Source organism: Myotis daubentonii, chromosome 7, assembly GCF_963259705.1.
Source record: "Myotis daubentonii chromosome 7, mMyoDau2.1, whole genome shotgun sequence".
Lineage (NCBI taxonomy): Eukaryota > Metazoa > Chordata > Mammalia > Chiroptera > Vespertilionidae > Myotis > Myotis daubentonii.
This window is the reverse complement of record NC_081846.1, coordinates 45,870,183-45,891,316: the sequence shown is the minus strand read 5'-3', so window position 1 is coordinate 45,891,316 and position 21,134 is coordinate 45,870,183. Positions and strand designations below refer to the sequence as shown.

General features: G+C 39.8%; 1 protein-coding gene across 8 annotated transcripts in view; it reads left to right on the top strand.

The window, feature by feature from the left end:
- The window catches only part of RAPGEF4 (Rap guanine nucleotide exchange factor 4), a 259,224-nt gene that overhangs the window by 71,915 nt on the left and 166,175 nt on the right, over positions 1-21,134 (top strand). Inside the window, exon 1 of one of the 8 annotated variants that reach the window (XM_059704061.1) lies at positions 9,350-9,460. The exons of 6 other annotated variants lie outside the window; for them this stretch is intronic. In XM_059704061.1, the coding sequence (XP_059560044.1) occupies positions 9,350-9,460 (111 nt within the window). Of the gene's footprint in view, positions 1-9,349; positions 9,461-20,351; positions 20,526-21,134 lie in introns of those variants that run through there. One more of the 8 variants, XM_059704064.1, reaches the window with a different exon arrangement.

The window sequence follows — 21,134 nt, the reverse complement described above, 5'->3', positions numbered from 1 at the left end:
CTATACATTGTCTCATTTAATCTTCCTAACAACGCTGGCCGGTGGGGATTATTATCCTATTTTATAAGTAAAAACTCTGAGATTTGGAGAGATTAAGGAACTTGCCTATGGGTGGATGGCTAGTAAAGTGAAGGAGTTTGGATTGAAAGTAGTCTTGCCTGACTAGAAACCTCATGATATGTACCATGCTGTTTCTTTCTCTTACTGTTGGAGGATCAAGCACTGTCAGCATAAACCAGCCAACCAACCAAATGAACAAACCAATAGACAAATAAACCAACAAAATACAAAGCAAACCCCACTTTCAACCTCCTCTAATGGAATGTATGTGAGAAAACTTTTTATATTCACTTGGAGAACAATAGCCTAAATATGGGTTAGTGCTCCATTCTCACCAACACTTATGAAGAAATTAGAACCTGTAATGAGTTAAATTCAACAAACATGAAGTGACTACTGTGTTAGTCATGCTTCTTATGACACCCTGAGGTGAAAATCAAGAGATACTTAAGAAAAGACTATCCTCTTACACAAGCAAGCTACAGTTCTTATTTTAGCCCCTCATGATATTACATATCATTTCTTATAAGAAGGGCCTGTTGGAGGGTTTTTCCTCTGGTTTTCTGAGAGGTGAGATGTATTTTTTTTTCTCTGTACAAATCATGATATGAAAGAACATCCTCCTAAAGTCTTTCTTCCCCATTTCAACCTCAGCACACTGCATAGGGAGATCAAAGTCATGGTAATGGCCCCTCATATCAAGATGATGAAATAATCCAACCTCTGAATGCCCTGGGAGATCAGGGTGAAAGATAAGCTATCATTTCCCACCTTTGTTTCCACTGCAATTTGTTTTCATTCCCAAGTGATTGACTTAGATAAAATGAAGTAAGATAATATTATATGAGTCAGCTCTTGGGTATTTGATTTATGACCAAAAGGAAAAAAGAATCCAGAGGCAGCTTTGTTTAAGGGTATCTCATGTGTGGTGGAGAGTAAACATCTTAAACCTAAGACCTTTCTAAGCATGCCTGTGATGAGTTCCACATTTAGCTCTCCTTACCACATAGATATGTTGTTGTTGTTTTTTTATTGTAAGATCTCTCTTGGTCTTGAGGTGATTCCAGAAACTTGGTATATACATTTTTAATACAATTTGAAGATATTGTGCACCCCAATACTTTTGCTGCTCCAGACATTTTGTTCATACATGTGCAAATTTATCTGAAGGCCAGAATAGTGTGGCACATATACAATACACCGAATGCACAGTCATGGGCGAGGTCAGGAGGAAGAACTGCATGAAACACATATTGGAGAAAAACAAACCCCATTTTCTTGTATCGTATGTTGTTCTTTAGTGCACTTATTTTTTTTCTTAAGAAGCACAAAATAATTTAGCCACATTTTCCAAAGGTGGGTAATAAATAAGGTTGTCTCCAAACCTTTCCCCTGTTCTCCACTACCAGAGAACAGCCTTTGTGTAGATCTCCATGTCCCACTTCCAAACTATCAGCAACAAATGGAGGCTCTCCATTTATATTTTTACTTTTAATGAAATAAATTAAAATTATATTTACTTTTGGATATTGTGGATATTAATTATAGTGAGTTAGAAGAAATTATTCAGCTTCCTTATAAAGCCGCGTCATTGGTTTTACCACCAACTTAGGTTTTAAGGAGAAATTTCCATTTATTCATTCATAGACTATTTATTGATACTTAGTTGGGGCACATCATTATTCACATAACATCCAAAAATATAGCATATGGGTTTTGGGTCCAAGTAGGTGACTTTCTAATTCAAGAGATAAGTCATATACATAGGAAAGATTGAGTGTTAATATATGTTAAAAAATACTAACATTAAGGGGAAAATTAATGGACCAAGGAATGATGAAATGATCAATGTCCTGTTTTTCATCCTCGGAAGTGCTGAAAATCTGCTTTCTCTTTGGTACTTTGTCTTGCGTTTCCTCTCTAATAAAAAGCTTTCACAAAACCTTACTTCCTTCATTGAAACCTTTGAGCATGAGGAGAATTATGCTCAGATTATATTTGCGTTCAAATTATTCATTATGTCTTACCTGTGTGTGTCTGCTTTTGTTTGTTTGACTCTATTGCTAAGAACTGGTTCAGAGGTTCTGAGCCAGAGTGTAGCTACTCAATGTCTTCAAAGAAAGTTTTCCTCTAGATGGGAGAGTTGTTCTCTTGATTGAGCATGCAGATACGGAAGATGAAGGAGCAGTGGACAGCCACCTACCAGTCATAGGACAGATCAGCCAAATCAGTCTGGTTATCAGTGGAGTACTATGTTTCTATTTGTTCACTCGCATAACCCCTGTTCTACCACTTCATGATAAATCACTTATTCTTTAGGCCTCTGTGCAGTCTCTTAATTTTTGATATTTTAAAAAATACATTTTTATTGATTTCGGAGAGGAAGAGAGAGAGAGAGAGAAAGAGAAAGAGAGAGAGAGAGAGAGAGAGAGAGAGAGAGAGAGAGAGAGAGAAACATCAATGATGAGAGAAAATCATTGATCAGCTGCCTCCTGCATACCTCCCACTGGGATTGAGCCCACAACCTGGCCATGTGACCAGGTTCAACAGTCAACCACTGAGCCATGTCAGCCGGGCAGTTTTTAATATTTTTACTGTCTCCTTTACCTCCTAAAAATATGTGCAGTTTTGGGGTGGACTATTCAGCGATGGCCAAGTGTTAAAGGACTGAGTGGAAAGTCCATAATCAGTGACTGTCATACATATTGAGTGCGGGCACTCAATATCTGTTATATACACAATTGTAAACACTTAGATATAGGTTTTAACCAAAATTAAATTATAGTTCTTTTATGGGAAAGAAAAGCCAATGGAATAACACCAACTGAGGTAGCTTCTTCCTCTTCAGGGCCCTTCTCAGGAAAACTGTCTCGAGATGTCTAGGTAGCTCTAGTGCACCCCCTGTTTTTACCGTACAGTTGAGAGACCCAGAAGCAGATCTAGAGAGCTTGTAAGGATCTCTCCAAGGTCACACAGAGGCAGAGCCGGACCAGCCTCCATATTTCCCCATTGCTGGTCCTGGGCTGCCCCTTCAGCGGAATCTGTGGGAGTTAAAAGCAAATGTGATAAGGTAATGGTGTTTCCAAAACTATTTTGAGAATCAAATAAAAGTCATAGATCCTTAGAAAAATGCACATATACACAACATTTTGTATGTGATTTCGGGCATGCAGCTCACACAATGCCAACCATGTAGGGTTCATGATTCCCATTTTAAGGAGTCCTGATAGAGATGGGATTGGGCAGGAAGCATTCTGCCTATTTCTAAATCCTTCCATATAATTACACTTGAGTAATTATAAGACCAGAGAATGTGAATGGTTACTGCCACTTCTCAAAATGCTCATTTAGAATTCAATTATTAACAAGGGAACAATTCCCAATGTCCAAATCCACAAGTTGGTTCAACACACACACACACACACACACACACACACACACGCGCGCGCGCACACACACACATGCGGCTGAACATAAACTGTTAATTAAAAAAGCAGCTACTTTATTCAATCTAAAGACAGTTTAGAGACTTGAAAAGTTTAAATTTCCTACAAGTACCTAAACTTCCATTCAAAATCGTTTTAATTGTCTCTCTTGTTTTATCATATATTCTTTTATATTATACACATATCATAGTGTATGTCATTAATTCAGCACCTATTATGTGCATTTTACTCTGGAGGCTAGAAAATTAGTGGAGTAGCAAGTATATGTAGACCACCTGTTATGTGTAAGATGATGAAAAGGGTTCCCAAAAAGATATAGGCACATTTTTATTTTTCTCTTGAGTTCTAGTCAAGCTTCAAACAAGAGCGAGATACAGAAATCACTTTGTTTTTAACATCATGAAGAAGGTAAGCCTATGCTGGGTTTTTAAAGGCAGGTGGGATTTGAGAAAGACTTAAAACAAATGGAGGGTATTTTAGTCTATTCTATCTATTACTACATAACAAACTACCCTAAAATTAGTCACTTGAAGCAACCAACTCTTTTTATTTTGCTCACAAATCAGTAATTTGGATAAAGCACGGCAGGGGGTGGGGTTGGGGGGAGAGAATGGCATGTCTGTACTCCACTTGGGATCATTTGGGGGCAGCCCAGAGCATAACTAGGGAAGGGCTGGAATCAGCTGAAGACTCGCGACGAGCATGTCTGGCAGTTCCCGCTGGTGACCAGAACTTCTGCAGGTGGCCTTTCCATGTGGCTGCTTGGCTTCCTCTAAGCATAGAGGCTGGGTAACAAGAGCTAGTGTCCCAAGAGAACCAGGCACACGCTCCTTCAATTGTATGACCTACCTTATTAGCCATCCATTGCCACTTGGGTCATAGTCACCAGTGCACCCAGATCTATGAAGAGGGAACATAGGCTCAACCCTTAACACATTAAAGTCACACTGTAGGATTAGCATGTGGGATGGGAGATATTGTGGTCAGGTTGTAAACAATCTGCCACACAGGCATGGAATTATAGGAGAGAGGTTGCAGAAGTGGTAGAATTAACAGGGGGGTAAAGTTTGGGTGGAGTGGATTTTCTCTCTCTTGATTAAGGTATTACATATGTGTCGTTATCCCCCCATTGCCACTCTCTACTATGCCCTCACCCTCCTGGTGTCTGTGTCCATTGGTTAGGCTTATATGCATGCATACAAGTCCTTTGGTTGATCTCTGGAGTGGATTATTAATGAGAATGACCTGGCTGTAGAGTGAAGGATAGTTTGAGGGAGAGAGTGGAGGTGGTATATTACCTGGGAAGTTATTAAGTAGTCTAGACATGTCATGATGAGGCTTTGCATAGGGTGACTGTAGCCTGGAAAAAGGTGACAGGTATGAGAGACATTGGCAGGAAGTATAGGATGTTGAAAATAATTAGATAAGAAAAGTAAAGGAAAAGAATGAGAGGGATAATATCACTTTGTTGAGCCAAGTAAAAATGACGATTCTTAAGGACATGAGGCTGTTTATAGTCTCTATTTGTCCCACTTAGTGTGAATATTCATATAATTCATTGCAGGCATTTTATGAGTGAGATTGTGGACCAGAATCCCCATTTTACAGATGAGAACACTGATGCTCAGAAAATTAGTTTACACAAGGCTCCTACACTAGCACTTCTTACCTCTAAAGGCCAATCTGCGAAGGCCTCCTCTGTGACACCAACTCAATCTCAAAATCTTTACGCTTGAAATGTTTACAGAAGTAGGCCTCGCTCTGGCAAAAGGTGGTTGGCCAGCTTATCTCTGACAAGTGCTAATATTTTTTCCATTAAATTATAAACCCTTTTAAGGGAGGGTCAGTGTCACATTTATGTTATTTGCTCTACATGTGGAAGCTTAAGCTTTGAGGTTGAATGCAATTGATATACATTATATGTAATACATAAGGCTGTATTTTATGGTTGGTCAGTATGCCCCATTGGGTAATTCTGTGCTCTGCACCCAACAACCTGGGAGACTTGAAGTGAGCTCAATCTCCCAAGGACATAATGGCTTTGGCCTCACCCTGTCCTCTCTCAGAAACCTCATCTCAGTCTCTTACCCCAGACTCTGAGACCTTAGGTAGAGGCCAAGGTTACATCTCTAATGCCCATTGATGGTTTCAGGTGTCACATGGGTGAATGGGCCCTGAAGAGCAAGGCACTCAGGAAATAAGGACACACTTCCAACCTGGCTTTTCTACTGTGAAGGCAAGCTCTGCTCTCCATGGAGAGAAGAAGACTACTGCACATCTCACCTCTCTTGTGCCTCCTTCTTATCCTACACCCGTGAATCAGCTGTGCGCTCCCAAGCATGAGATTCAATTACTTTTATTATTAGGCCTGGCCATGATTGTCTTTAATGGTCAGGAAGCTATCCAGCATCTAAAAAACACAATTAAGAAATTCAGCCTCAGTGTGTCCCTGGGATTTTGGGCTGGCAGTAAAGAAGGATTTCCTCTGAGGAGTTCTTCTGAAACATTTGGCATTTGGTACTTGCTCTCCACATTTTATTTCACATATGGAAACCTGAGGCTTTTTCATTTAGTCTATTCAATCTCAAGCATATTGTAAGCAACCTCAAAATGAAAGTACCAGTTTAATGTCTTCTTGGAGGCAGAAAATATTTTATAGCTGATAATACTTGCTTTCTATGTACAACATCCATCAGATATATGAACACTAAGCATGTTCTGATGCTGGTTCGAGCCCTAAATGAACTGATGTCCTTGGGCAACTTACTACATTCTTTAGCAACTTGTCTTCTTATTGGGAAAAAGGAAAGACTATTTCAGTGGTTCCCAAACTTATTTGGCCTACCGCCCCCTTTCCAGAAAAAATATTACTCAGCGCCCCCTGGAAATTAATTTTTTTAAATTTTAATAGCAATTAAACAGAAAGATATATGTATTAATGTTTCTACCTTTTTTGTAAAATATAGTAAAGAAAGGTGTAAATTAGAAACATTGAAGTTTGAAATTATGAAACTATTTATTGAACTCAGAATAGAAAGGTAATGCAAAAAAAGTTAAAACAAATGCACCTGTGGCCATCACCGCCCCCCTGGATCGCTGCAGCGCCCACCAGGGGGCGGTAGCGCCCACTTTGGGAATCACTGGACTATTTTAACCAACCTTACAGATTGATAGAAATACGGATGCGGCCCTAGCCGGTTTGGCTCAGTGGATAGAGACTGAAAGATCCTGGGTTTGATTCTGGTCAAGGGCACATGTCTGGGTTCCTGGCTTGATCCCCAGGAGGCAGCTGGTCAATGATTTTCTCTCATCATTGATGTTTCTATCTCTCTCTTCCTCTCCATTCCTCTTTGAAATCAATAAAAATATATTTAAAAAAATACAGATGTGAATAACATTGGCAAAAAGAAGTCCTCCAGAATCATCAGTGATGGTAGTGACCTTGGGCGTTTGCAGTAGGGATCACGTGGAAGTGATTCCAGGCCAGGCTGGAGCTACTTTGGATTCTGTGGAAACAGGGAGTCCCTGAGCTGTGTTATTTATGATTGGGCAGCAAGTGTTTCATAATATGCCCTGGCTAAATACATGGCAGGAGAAGTCATCACCTCCTACACTGTCAGGGAGCCAGGAAGCACGTAGCAACACTTAGTGAGATGGCCTGATAGCTCAGGGAACATCCCTGCGTGTGCTGTTTGGATGATGCCAGCCGGTTTCAAGTGGGCAGGATTAAAATGCAAGCCAAGCCCCAATTTTTTTTTAAAATTAATGTCTGATGGTTGCCAACCAGGGAGATGGTGACAGAGTATAGCAAACGAATTGCCTAGAGCTATGTTGTCACCTGGACTGAGACGTCCTGACACGAGTTGGCTGGGGATAGCAGCCAGTCCCTCGGTAGCTACCAGGGAATGGATTTGGCAGATGAAAGGGAAATATGAAAATATTCCTCAAACATGGCCTTTTTTAAAAAAAGCAGACTTAAAAATTATGGTAAAATATATGTAATGTGAAATCGACCATTTAATCATTTTAAGTAAGTAATTCAGTGGCATTGAGCTCATTCATACTGTCTGCAACCATTACCACTATCTAGTAAGCATCGCTCCCCCGCTCCCCTTGTCCAGCCCTGGTGACCACTAATCTGCTTTCCATCTGTAAGCAGACTTTTAGGAAGAAGAATGGAAAGCCTGTGGTTGGGAAGTAGGAGATGGTGGGGAGGTCTTTTTAAATTTGGGCTCCTGTCTTTTTTCCCCCCCCAACAATATAGCAGCCCCCTTAGAGCAGCATGAAGGTAGACCTGTAACTTTTGACTCCCTTTGCAAAACTTTTAAAGCATCTTTACTGAGGTATGTTTTATATGTTATAAAATTTACCCATTTCAACTATACAGTTCAGTGAGTATTTGCAAGGTGGTGCAACTGTTACCATAGTCCAGCTTGAGAGCAGTTTCATCCTCCTAGAAAGATCCCTGCCTGTGTACACAATCCCATTCCACCCCCCAGAGCCAGGTAACCCTGATCTACTTCCTGTGTCTATACATTTGCCTTTTCTGAGCACTTCCTAGCAGTGTAATCATATGATATGTGGTCTCTGTGTCTGACTCCTTTCACTGAGCAAAATTTTTTTGAAATTCATGCAGAGTGTAGTAATGTCAGTCAATATTTCTTTTTCTTTCTTTCTTTTTTTAAATAATTGCCGAATAGTATTCTATTGCCTGGCTTTACCACATTTTATCTATCCATTCACCTGCAAATATTTTATGGGTCCAGCACTCTTGCTCTGGACAATTCTACTATTCTGTGCCAACATTTTAGACGTTTCTTATCTGTAAATTCTAGAGGATTGGATTGTCAGATGGCCTCTAAGATTCTTTCTGAAAAAAGTCTCAGGGGCAGAAATGAATTCTTAGGTCACTCACTTATCCAACAATATTTGTTGAACTCTCACGGTGCACCAAGCTCTGTGGACAGGGCCAGCACTCTTGGGATTTCTGTTCTAATGCGGAGACAACGCTCCTTTCACACGGTGCACAGCGCCCCTTCAGGTGGGTCAGGAAAGTAGACATTCTGATGGGACCCATGTTCCACCACAGGCAGCTTCCTCCTCCCCCCACCCCCCGGCCAACCCCCTAACCCCCCGCCTGGACCTTCTCACTGCTCACATGCTCTGTGCTCCTCTCAGATGCTCCCATTCCATTCTGAGTTTCCCACACATTTTTTTTTGTAATTGCTTGTTTGCATGACTCTCCTATCTCTGGAATGTGAACAACTTGAGGACAGAAATGGTGTCTATGTATAGGCCCTGAGCATAGTACAGGGTGAGGCATCTTGAAAGTGCCCAAAGGTCTTCTGATGAATGAATGAATGAATGAATGAATGAATTCTGGCAAGTGTCAGGAGCAAATGGAAGAATTAGGGATACCCTGGCTTCAGGCCTCTTGAGTTCTAGACACCGTTGTTCTTCCCTCTGTCATTACACAGTCAAAAGTGGCATGGTTGCCTCTCCACAGTGAAGGGAGGCACAAGAACAGATGAGAAAATATAGTCCTCTGAAGTTCTCTCTGCTCTTGGAACATGGGCCTGACACAAACTTCTTACCACTGTCATTAGTATTTTAATAGTATCCCTAAGGTCACTCTGAGGGCAGACTATTTAGGGAAACAATATAAAATGGTCTTACGTGGCAGGGTGACCGGCCCAGATGCCAGAGGTAGTGACTTAGAATGGCTTCTCCAGCCCGTCTGCAGGCCCCTCCCTGCCCCATCCTGCCACCAACCGGCTCTGCTCTTAGCTTCCTTCTTGACTCCTGCTCTGGGTCGTCCTGCCTGACCAGAAAGCCAAGAGCGCATGGGACAGGACGCATCGTGTGTATTCCTCTGTGACTCTGGGCCGAAGATAGAAGAGGGAAGACCCAGGAGGCCAAGCCAGGCGAGGTGCTTCATGTGGAGAAGAAAACAGGTGGTTCTGTGAGGGCTTTATTGCTTGCCAGTGCTGGTGGCTGGGGTCGAAGCAGAGTCCCATTAAACTGACTGGGACAAAACATTAACAAGGGAAGGGACATGGACATGTCTAGTCTCAGAGATTACTTGAAGCTTTTCAAAATGGACTGTAATTGTTTTTAAGATTATGTTATTCTGCAGGACCAAATACATATGCGGGATCTACTTTAATAGGACCGTGTCCATCTCAAGACAACTCTGGAGATTTTTCTTCCTCCCTGGGTGCCTTTGTTTCCATGGTTATTCATTGGGACCTATGGGGTTGGTCCATCATGCACATGTATTTTAGGGGTGATTGGCCATCATGCTACAGTGGAGGTTCCACTATGGATCACTATGTCCCACCACCCCTACAGGAGGAGCCTTAATCCCTGGGTGGGCTACAGCCTGCTGGGTTCTATTTCCTATAATGGTTGAGAAAGAGTGAGGTGCTAGTTGGAATGAAATTACCATGGGTTTGGGTTGGTTGATTCTATTTTTCCTTAACATCTTTACCATTTAAAATATGCTCATACTTGAGGCATCCCAAGTACATTCTATCAATTCTCAATTCACACACACAGGCACTTCTCTCTGAGCCAACATCCAATGAAAATGCAGTGATACCTGGTCCTAATCTTGTGAATCAAAAGTCAGAGTGTACTTTTTTCCCCTCCTCCTTGACCCTTTGCCTTTTAATTCACACAGAATCTTTTTTGTTGAGTTAGTTTCATTGTTAGTATAGGAATCAAGTTTAATTAAAGTTTACTTGCCATTTAAAATATTAATTTGTTTGAGTTAGCATTCTTAATTACCTTGAGTAAATTGTCCATAGAGGCTTACACATTTCATATGTTTGTTCAAATTATTGCTGTCATTTGCATACTTTGAAAGACACCACTTTAATGAAACACTGGGGTGGAGGAGTCAGGGCACTCGATACTTTCTGTGGCAAACGCTAAGGAGATGATCTCTCCACCCTAGTCTGTTTGTTCAGCTGGAGATTTTAATCATCCTCCTGAGTTTTCACAAATGATCCGAGTTTTAAAAAGCTTCAGTGTTGGAAAATTATTAGTAATGAAGTGTCTGGGAGGGAGACATGTAAAAAATGTGGGTAGAATTCATGTCCAGCCAAGGGCTGCCCCTTATGTCCTGCTTTAGCTTCTTATGGTGAATATAGGTATGCCTGTCTTTAACCCCAAGATATATTCCTGCAGATGTGAGGGCATACGTTATGGGATCAGATTTCTAATGCAATTGAGGAACTTAAAATAATTTGTTGGGAGGCTTGTCTGTTTTTAGTGGGAAAATGTGATGTTGAATAAAGGCAGTGATTTTGTTATGTTGAGTGTATTATTATCATTAATCAGAGTTAGTAAATAACCACCTAGGGGAGAGGATTTTAGAGAACTTATATTGATAAATAGGTAAGAATGATCTCTTATTTGCATATCAGTTACTATAGGTTTTGCGTATGGGGTTTAGCTCATAATCTGGGAGTTCCGCGTTGACTCTTCTCTGGGAACTTCGCTGTGTTAGCAGAGAGGAATGAGGGATTTCCTTATGGTTCTGGACAAGTTGCAGGGACAACTTGATTAAATCAGTCTCTGATTTGTTGATTTTAAATAATTGCAGAGCTTAATCATTGCTTTACTTCCTAAACTTTATAATCTGATTTATATCCTCTGTATAAAAATATGATGGAACATCACAGAACACATTACATTAATTTAAATATTTCCTATTGCCTATAACCAAAATGTGGAAAACATTCTACGAAGAGCCCTTCATTAGTGCTAGTTATTTACTAAAAGCATCTCTGAATGATGTAGCCAGAAGGCATATCTCAAATAGAAAACATTCTCTGTTTTAAACTAATGGATTATTTGTAGAGGAAGCGTATATGCGTCGTATGGAACACTAGTAATGAAAGTAAATGAATAACAGTCCGTTTTTCATGTTTGCACTTCAATCTGGGACTCTATGATAAAGGCAGATTGCTCCCTTCCATGTCTGGTCGAGCCTGCATCCTAATGTACTCTCTTTGTTCATGAAGGCACATTCCTGGTCCGGTATCAGTAGGGCATGCCCTCTTAGACTCTCCCTTGTTGTGATAGAAAGGATGCTATTCTGAGGCCCAAGAGACTCGCTGTGGTCGCTTAGTAACCCTGTAACCTTGGACAAGTTGCTTCTCTGTACTTCATTTCCTCACCTGGAAAGTGGTTGTCAGAATTAGACATTTTCTAAGGTCATTCTAATTGAAATTCTATGCCTCTAATGGTAATGAATGCTCTCTGATCCATATTCCTCTCCGTGATCTCCATGCAGCAGGCAGGAGGTGGGGAAATCTGGGGTAAAGCTTCAGTCAGGAGGTGTGAATTAGAATGAAAAAGATAGGCTTGCAGGGGCATCCAGCCCTCTGTCTTGTCAGTGCTCTGGATTCTGATCAGTCAGCACCTGACGAAAGCCTAGACCTGATCTGGGATTTGTTTGTTTTGTTTTTTGTTAATCCTCACTCGAGGATATTTTTTCCATTGACTTTTAGAGAGAGTTGGGGGCGGGGGGTGAGGGAGTTGGTAGAAGGGGAGATAGAGCTAGAGATAGAGCTAGAGAGATGGAGATAGAGAGATGGAGATGGAGATGATAGAGATAGAGAGATAGAGATGGAGATAGAGAGATAAAGATGGAGCTAGAGCTAGAGCTAGAGATAGAGATAGAAAAACAGAGGCCAGGAATGGAATGTGCAACCCAGGTATGTGCCCTTGATGGGGAATCGAACCCATGACCCTTCAGTGCATGTGCCAAAGCTTTAGCCATGCAGCCACACCAGCCAGGTCCTGACCTGGGTTTTTAATTCTCCCCCTCACTTATGGTAGGGGAAGGTAGGGATGCTGTGAATGAGCTTAGAGGCAAAAACATCTGGAACATGCTCTTGATGTCTGAAATAAAACTGTACCTTTGTTTAAAGAACACAAAGGAAGAATTTATTTCATCTTATTTGACTTATAAAAAGACTAAACATTACGACTTTTAAATGTTGATGTACGTTTTGCATTACTAAGGGATTTTTTTCTTTATTTTATTTTTAAACTAGTGGCCCGGTGCACAAAATTCATGCAGGGGTGGGGGGTGTCCCTCAGCCTGGCCTGCACCCTCTCCAATCTGAGACCCCTTGGGGGATGTCCGACTGCCGGTTTAGGCCCGATTCCTGTGGGCATCCCTCTCGCAATCTGGGACTGCTGGCTCCTAACTGCTCACCTGACTGCCTGCCTGATCACCCCTAACCACTCTGCCTGCCAGCCTGCTTGCCCCCAACTGCCCCCCCCCCGCCTTCTCACCCCCAACTGCCTCCCCTTGCTGGCCTGATTGCCCCCAACTCCCCCCCATCCCCTGCCAGCCTGCTTGCCCCCAACTGCATCCCCTGCTGGCCTGATTGCCCCCAACTGCACCCCACCCCCGTTGGCCTGCTTGCCGCCTACTACCCCCCCCCCCCCCGCTGGCCTGCTTGCCCACTACTGTTTCCCACCCCCCCCCCCCCCGTGCCAGCCTGCTCGGCCCCAACTGCCCCCCCCCCCACCAGCCTGCTTTCCCCCAACTGCTCCCCCCCCCGCCAGCATGCTTGCCCCAAACTGCCCCTCCTACTGGCCTGATCATGCCCAACTGCCCCCCACTGCTGGTCTTCTCACCCACAATTGCCCCCCCTGGCTGGCCTGCTTGCCCCTAACTGGCTCCCCCTGCTGGCCTGCCCACCCCCTACTGCTCCCCCCCCCCCCGCCAACCTGATTACCCTCAACTGCCCCCCCCTCCGCCGGCCTGCTCACCCCCAACTACCCCCCTGCCAGCCTGCTTGCCCCCAACTGGCCCCCCCCTTGCTGGCCTGCTTGCCCCCAACTTCCCCCACCATTGGCCTGATCACCTCCAACTGCCCTCCCCTCCTGGCCTGATCAACCCTAGCTCCATTCCTGGGTTGCTAGGGCGACCCAGGACGCCAAGCCTTCCCACCCGCTCTCCCGCTCTCCAGCCAGGCTTGGCTTCCTTGGTCCCTGTGGCAACCCAGGAAGCCAAACCTTCTTGCCTGCTCTCTGGCTGGCTCCATGGCTCCAGTCAGCACCACCATCTTTGTTGCATCAATTTGCATATTCCCTCCTTATTGGCTGTGGGCGCTGTCATCTTTATTGCAAAGTGACAGTTAATTTGCATATTACTCTTTTATTAGATAGGATTGCAATGTAAAAACGTTAATAAATATTATCAGAAATTCAAACTGTATGCAAAAAATATTAAGAAAAAAAGGAAGTTCTTTCCACTACCACTATCTGGGGCTATCTGCTATTAACACTTTTATATGTATATTTCCATACATATTTCTATGCACATATCAATGTAATTATCATATATGCATATCTTTTTGCCCTAAAAATTATACTGTAAATACAATTATGCCAATGTTTGTTTTTTTAAAAAACTTAAATGTCTTTCATGGCTACTCTGCTATGAGATCATAGCAAGGTATGAGTCCATTAAAAACAACAACTAGGTTTGCTTGTATAACTGTATAAACATGTTAGATCATATATAAAGCAGGGACTCTGTAGACAGTGTCACATTAACACACTTCATCCACACACTTCGTTGTTCTGTTTTAGGAATGGCAGTGAGAACTGGCCATTCCCTAGGCACCGCAGTGTTGCCTGCCCTGAACTCTTTCAGAACTTGGGCCTCAGAATGAAGATAATCTTATTCCTAAAGGCAGCCTTTATTAGCTATCCTAACTAATAAATCTATACTTATTGTCAATAAACTACATACCACTTTGAATATTTTATATTTAGATTTTTAAAAAATTTACTCAATGCTTATATAGTGCTTACTGTGTGTCAGACAGAGTTCTACATACATTTTAAATTTGAAGTCATTTGATACTTATAACAACTGTATGAGTTAGGTAATATTATTATTCCATTTTAGATTCCTTATGTTTTTTTTCTGTATGAATAATAATGTCACCTGCAAATAATGGGAGTCTTATTTCTTTCTTTCTAATCTTTATGCCTTTTATTTATTTTTCCTGCCTTATTGTACTGGTTAGGACCGTTAGCACAGGATGAATAGAATTGAGAGTGAACATCCTTTCCTTGTTAGGATTTTAGAGGAAGAGCATTCAATGTGTAACTATTAAATATTATTTTAAATGAAGATTGATGAAATCTCCTACTTTTAATTTGCTGAGAGTTTTATTTAATCATGAATTGGTCTTGAATGTTGTCAGATGCTTTTTCTGAGTGTTTTAAAAATCTACATGGTTTTCCTTTTATTCTGGTAATATAGCAAATTTTAATGATTCATTTTTGAGTGTTAAAACTGCGTTATATTCCAGAGATAAACTCTACTTGGTCATGATATTAAAAGGATGATTCTCCTCCTTATATATTGGATTTTATTTTATAATATTTGTTGAGGATTTTTGTGTTGATATTCATAGATATTGAGGTATAATTTTCTTTTTTTTATAGTACCTTTGTCAGATTTTGATATCAGGGTTGTGTTGGCCTCATAAAATGAGTTGGAGAGTGTTCCACCTGTTTCTGAAAATGTTTTTGTGGGGATTGATATTGTTTCTTCCTTAAATGTTTGATAGAAACCATTTGTGCCAGAATTTTCTTTATGGGAAGGATTTTGATAATATATTCAATGACTTTAATAGATATTGAGCTATTAAGATCTTTAATTTCATCTTTTATCAGTTTTGGTAAATTCTATTTTTGAAGAAATGTGTCCATTATAGTTACTTATTATTGTTTCAGTGTATTAGGATCTCTAGAGATATCTTATTTTCCATTCCTGATACTGGTAATTTATATTCCCTCCTTTTATTTTTTTATCAGTTTATCTAGGAATTTATCCATTTTGTTGATTGTTCAAATAACCAGCATTTAGTTTTCTTAATTTTTACTGTTGTTTTCCTGTTTTCTATTTCATTGATCTCTGCTCTTTTAAAAAATTAATATTTCCTTTCTTCTACCCATTTTATATTTAATTGCTCTTTTTTATAACTTATTAGGTGGAAAATTTGGTTATTACCTTTATTCTTTTCTACTATAAGCATTGAAAGGTATAAATTTCCCTCTAAGACCTGTTTTAACTGTGTCATACACATTTTGATATGTTGTGTTTTATTTTATTTATTTCACAATTCTTTTTTGAAATCTTAGTGGAGCTTGTGGGTTTTTTTGAAGTGTTTTTATTAATTTTTAGAGAGGGAGGAAGGGATAGGGTTAGAGAGATAGAAAAATCGATGAGATAAAAACATCATTGTTTGACTGCCTCCTGCACCTCTCGACCACCCACACTGGGGATTGAGCCTACAACCTGGGTGTGTGCCCTGATGGGGTATTGAACTGTGACCTCTTGGTTCATGGGTCGAGGCTCAATCACTGAGCCACACCGACTGGGCTACTTCACAATATTCTTATGTTTTTATGTGATTTATTTTTTGGCCTATGAGTTCCTTAGAAGTGTGTTGTCAGTTTCCAAATATTTGTGATTTTCTAGTATCTTATTGTTATTATTTTTAGTTTAATTGAATTATGATCAGAAACATAACCTGTAGGATTTCAGTCTCTTGAAATTTATTGAGGCTTGTATATAGCACAACAGATTGTCTGTCTTGGTAAATGTACCAGGTACACTTGAATATAATGAGAATTCTGCAGTTACTGGGGGCAGTGTTCTATAAACTTATACTCAATTAAGTCAACTAGTTGATGGTGATGCTCAGGTCTTCTATGTCTTCATTATTTTTTTGGCTTATTCGTTCAATTATTGAAAGAACAGAGAAGCTCTCCAACTATGATTGTGGGTTTGTCTATTTATTCAATAATTCTGTCACTGTTTGCTTCAAAATGTTCTACTATCAGGCACATAAGCATTTATTATTTTATTTTTTCAGATAAATTGCCTCTCATCATTATAAAACATCTCTCTTTATGTCTGGTAATACTCTTTCTTTGCCTTGAAATCTAGTACATTCGATATTAATATAGCCATTTTGGCTTTGTTCCTTTTTTAGTGACTTTTCCCTCCTCTTCAGGTTGGATAGATTACATTGTTCTATCTTTAAGTTCACTCATACTCCTCCCTGTCTCAATCTGTTAGGTTCATCCAGTGAATTTTTTTCATATATTATATTTTTTACTTTTAGAATTTCAAGTTGGTTCTTTTTTATAGTTCCCCTTTCTCTGCTCAGATTTCTTTTATATCCTTTAGCACAGTTATAATAGCTAGTTTAAAATCTCTGTCTGCTAATTATAATATTTGTATCATCTCAGAGTTGTTTTCTATGAATTACTTTTTCTTTAGAGGCTGGGTTACATTTTTTATTTCTTTGTATATCTAGTAATTTTGGAATGAACCTCAGACATTGTCAGTCATATGTTACAGAGATTCTGAATTCTGTCATATACCTTTGAAGAGTATTGAAGAGTATTTTCTCCTTTAGCAGGTGGTTAACTTGGCAGGAGTCAAATTCTAATTTTGTCTTCCCTGTGACAGATAGCAGCAGAAATATCTTTTTATTTTTTTTATTTTATGCTTTACCTGGCTGCTTGGAGTCTATTATATTTATGTATTATAATATTGGAATCGCTTAGAGATTTGATCAGATTTTCAAGTGGGTATTTTTCCTCTGAGGTTTCCACCCTCATTTTCTAGTTGTTATCATTTCCTTAACCCTCTCCTCTGATTCCTCAACCAGTAAGATTAACAAGTTTCTATCGGAGGTCTAGCAACACTGTGGAACTGACTGATGGGCCTACCCTTAGGTAAGAAGCTGTACAAAAATGGGTAATTTATCACCGGCAAGTATGGCTCAGTGATTGAGCCTCGACCCATGAACCAAGAGGTCAATGGTTTCATCTCCAGTCAGGCCACATGTCCAGGTTACAGGCTCGATTCCCAGCAGGGGGCATGCAGGAGGCAGCTGATTGATGACATTTCTCTCATTGATGTTTCTATCTCTCTATCCCTCTCCTTCCTCTCTCTCTAAAAATCAATAAAACATATTTTTAAAAAATGAGTAATTTATCAAGAGCCATTCTTCCAAGAATCAACCCCCTATTAGTTTCTGCCTGTTCTTGGTCACTCTCCAATTTCTTCAGATAGTTGTATGTTTTTTTCCCTTTAATATTTTATCCAGAGTTTATGATTATCTGTGAGACAAGTTGGTCTAATGTGAGTTACTTTTATGACCTGAAGCAGAACTATATTAGCCCACTTTACAGATGAATTTTACACACACACACACACACACACTACAGTAAGATACACACTATGATTTGAGTGTAGGCAGTTTGGTTCCAGATCCTTAGGGTTTCATCCAAGAGGAGGATTTAATGGTGAACATTTTCAAGACAATGGCAAGAAGTATGAGAAATACTGTGGTACTAATGGGACCATGAGGTGTCAATTCCTTATGCACTGGACCAGTCTCAAGATCTCATAATGACTCAGTAGATATTTCATATGTCTTTAGGTGTTTATGTTATGTTATATACAAGTTTATATATAAGCTGCATGAAAGGACTCTGTTGTTTTTGGTTAATTGCAAGGTAGATCTTTGGTTATAAAAACGTCCATATTTTCAGGGTTCTGTGTTGTTGGGCTCTTTGGACCATCTTATTTAGAAACTAGTGAAATTTGTGATGTGGTTTTTTTAGTGATTAAAAGAAAGAGAAATTTTTGAAGAAGAGTAATATACAGTACTCTAATGAATGCATAGGAGTTATTTATTGAAGAAACACAACCATAGTTATGAGATAGTTGACTTTAAGAAATGTAAGTCTGAGATTAATTTAGCTGATATAAGCAATAGACCTTAGGAGCATAACAATAAGACCAAGCTTGAGCAGTACTTGCTTCAGAGTTTCTGCTCTTTCTTGAATGTTTTCCTTTGTCTCCTGTAGCTTAAGTCAGTTTCAGTTAACATTCATCAAATGATAAGTTTCATCTTATTCTTCCTTTTGATTTTATCTTAACTTTGTATTTTTGAGTCTGGCTTGCTTCATACTGATTTTGTCATAGTTCATAAGCTTATTTGTAAAGCAGTGAAATCTCTTTATGTATGTTACTTTCAAACTAAAGGAAAAGGCCTATCTATGTATTTGCTTTTGGAATTCTCTCAGCATCCCACACAAGTGCTCGGATACCATACTTGAGCTGACTGGCCAGTAAGGAGCAAGGGTTCAACACTTGATTGATTGATGGCTCTGAATCCCAGCCAGTCAGTTCTGGGAAGGTGGGGTTATCTTCCAAGTGAAATAAAGCTGAGTCCTTGAAGGCCATGATAAAGATTTTGGCTTTCATCCTAAGAATAACGGGAAGCTATGTAGAGTTTTAAGCAGCTGAGTTACCTACTCAGATTTAAAATTTTAAAATAATTACTCTGGATGTTTGTGGAGCAGTTTAATATAACCAAGTTCTATAGTATAGAAATTAACATACTAAATGTTTAAAGTTTAACCCAGGGATATAATATAGGAGAACTAATACCCCGGATAGTCTTCAATCAGCCCTTCTGAATATTATTTCTCATGACTACAAGTTTGAAAAAAATTGAGAAGCTGAACTTTAGTTTGACATTGATTTTTTTAATCTGGTCAAGGTCCTGGAATGTGAGTATTTTGTATTCCTAACAAGAGAAATTTTATTTTTACAATGAAACCTGGAAACAATGCAAATAGCAAAGAATTAGAAAATTGAATATTGTGAAACTACTAAATATGGCATCTATATTTTATGCCTGTACGGAAATGGATATGTCATACTTTGTTAATTTTCAAAAGCAAAATTAAAATGCAGTATACATATTTAAAATTATGAACAAAATGATGTTTTCTCTTAACAAAAGTACACGAAAATAGAGATGAAACTGTTATACTTTATTACTCTCCAAATTCTGTTGCTTAACAGCTGTTAAAAAGTTCTTTTGTTTAAAGTGAGAAAAAAAACCCTAATTTATTTCAATAGTCTGGAAATTTGAGTTAAAAGTATTGAGATACTACTAAGACAGCAACATTTTTAAGAAATTACAAACTTTCATATGGAAATATACTGATATGTTTCCCCTTCCCAAACATTTGTGGAGATGGAGAAAAATTTAAACATATCTTAAAGAAAGGAATTGACAACTCCTGAATTAAATATATCCCATTCCTCCCCCTTTGGCTCCTGTTTGTTGATAGAAGGGTACAAGGTTAATAATGATTTGTTGAATTGATTCTCCCCAATTTTTATAGGAATGGGATTTGAGGCTTCTTGTGTACAACTTGGTAAATCACAGCACACATATTCCTCATTAAAATAAGCATTTGAACTTGCATAGGTAAAATAAACCTGGGTAAAAAAAGGGAAGATATTTCTTAGGAAAAAAAGCCACCGAAAGGTGCACTGTACTCTGGGCACTAAGTGGAATATCAGGTTGCTCTGTTTTTGTAAATAGTGTCAATTCTGTATTCTGGGCTGAAAAACTGGCAAGTGACAGCTCTCTCTAGTATTTCCCGAGGCCATCTGTACCATTTTAGAGAATAAATCATAAATAGACCTTTGAACTGAGGCCGTCTCGCTGGACCTATCTTTTTGCGACTAACTTCCAGTCTCAATGGGATATTGAAGGGGAGGCTCCCTAGAATAAACAGTGGAATCCTTGTCTGGGAATGACTGCCTGGCGATTGTTTCATGGAAAACAGGGAGGGGTGGGGGACAACAACCCTGCTCTGTTCACTGGCTCTTTAATTTAGATCACCAATGATAAAGCCGGGGCTACGGCTAGAGAAAGGTAGGATGCATACGCAGAAACATTAGTGCTAATATGCTGCAGGAAGACCAGATAAATCAGCCCAGCTCTCATACATCACTGAGGGAGCAGCTGATTGCAACTTGACCATGTGCCTGAGTAGTCCCATCAGTGAGAAGAGCAGAACGTGGATGAAAATACCCTAGAATGTACCTTTGGGGCTCCTGCCGTGCTGGACCAGGGAGAAGTGTCTGGTGTAAGTTTCAGCTGGTTTTATTCACATGTTTCCCAGTGTGTTTCCACACAGGGAGCTTGTTTCTCTTTCTGTGTTTTCAATGGAAGCTTCAAGCATGTTTATTTACAGTCGTGGCTTCATTTTGTATAGATGGCATACCAACCTAATAGAAGTTCTCTGACAGAGGACAGGGTGGCCGAGTGTTTATCCAGGGGGGCACTGTGGGAAAGTGATGGTGATCATTAATGTCTACAGGACTGCCTGTGGGTGAGTTTTGTTTGTCTGTTGTTGTTGTTTTTTTGTTATGTGGGGAGGTGAGGGTTAGAGGGGTAGATTTTAAACTAAAAACTCAGTTCTTTTGCCATTCATTTAGAAAAGCATGTTGGTAGCCCAGTATTTCACTCCTCCTTGTGGTCTTTTGTTTTGAAAAACTGTGTTTGAATATGTAAGCCAGACTGCTCGAAATACATTATATTTTACGACTGGGATGTTTGTATTGTTTCATATCTGTTATTAGACAAAATAATCATAGAGGATGTTTTCTATGGGCCTTTTTATATTCCAAAATTAAGTACAGATGGTAATTTCCAGCAGTTTTAAAAATTTGTCAATTATTTAATTTAGCATCAC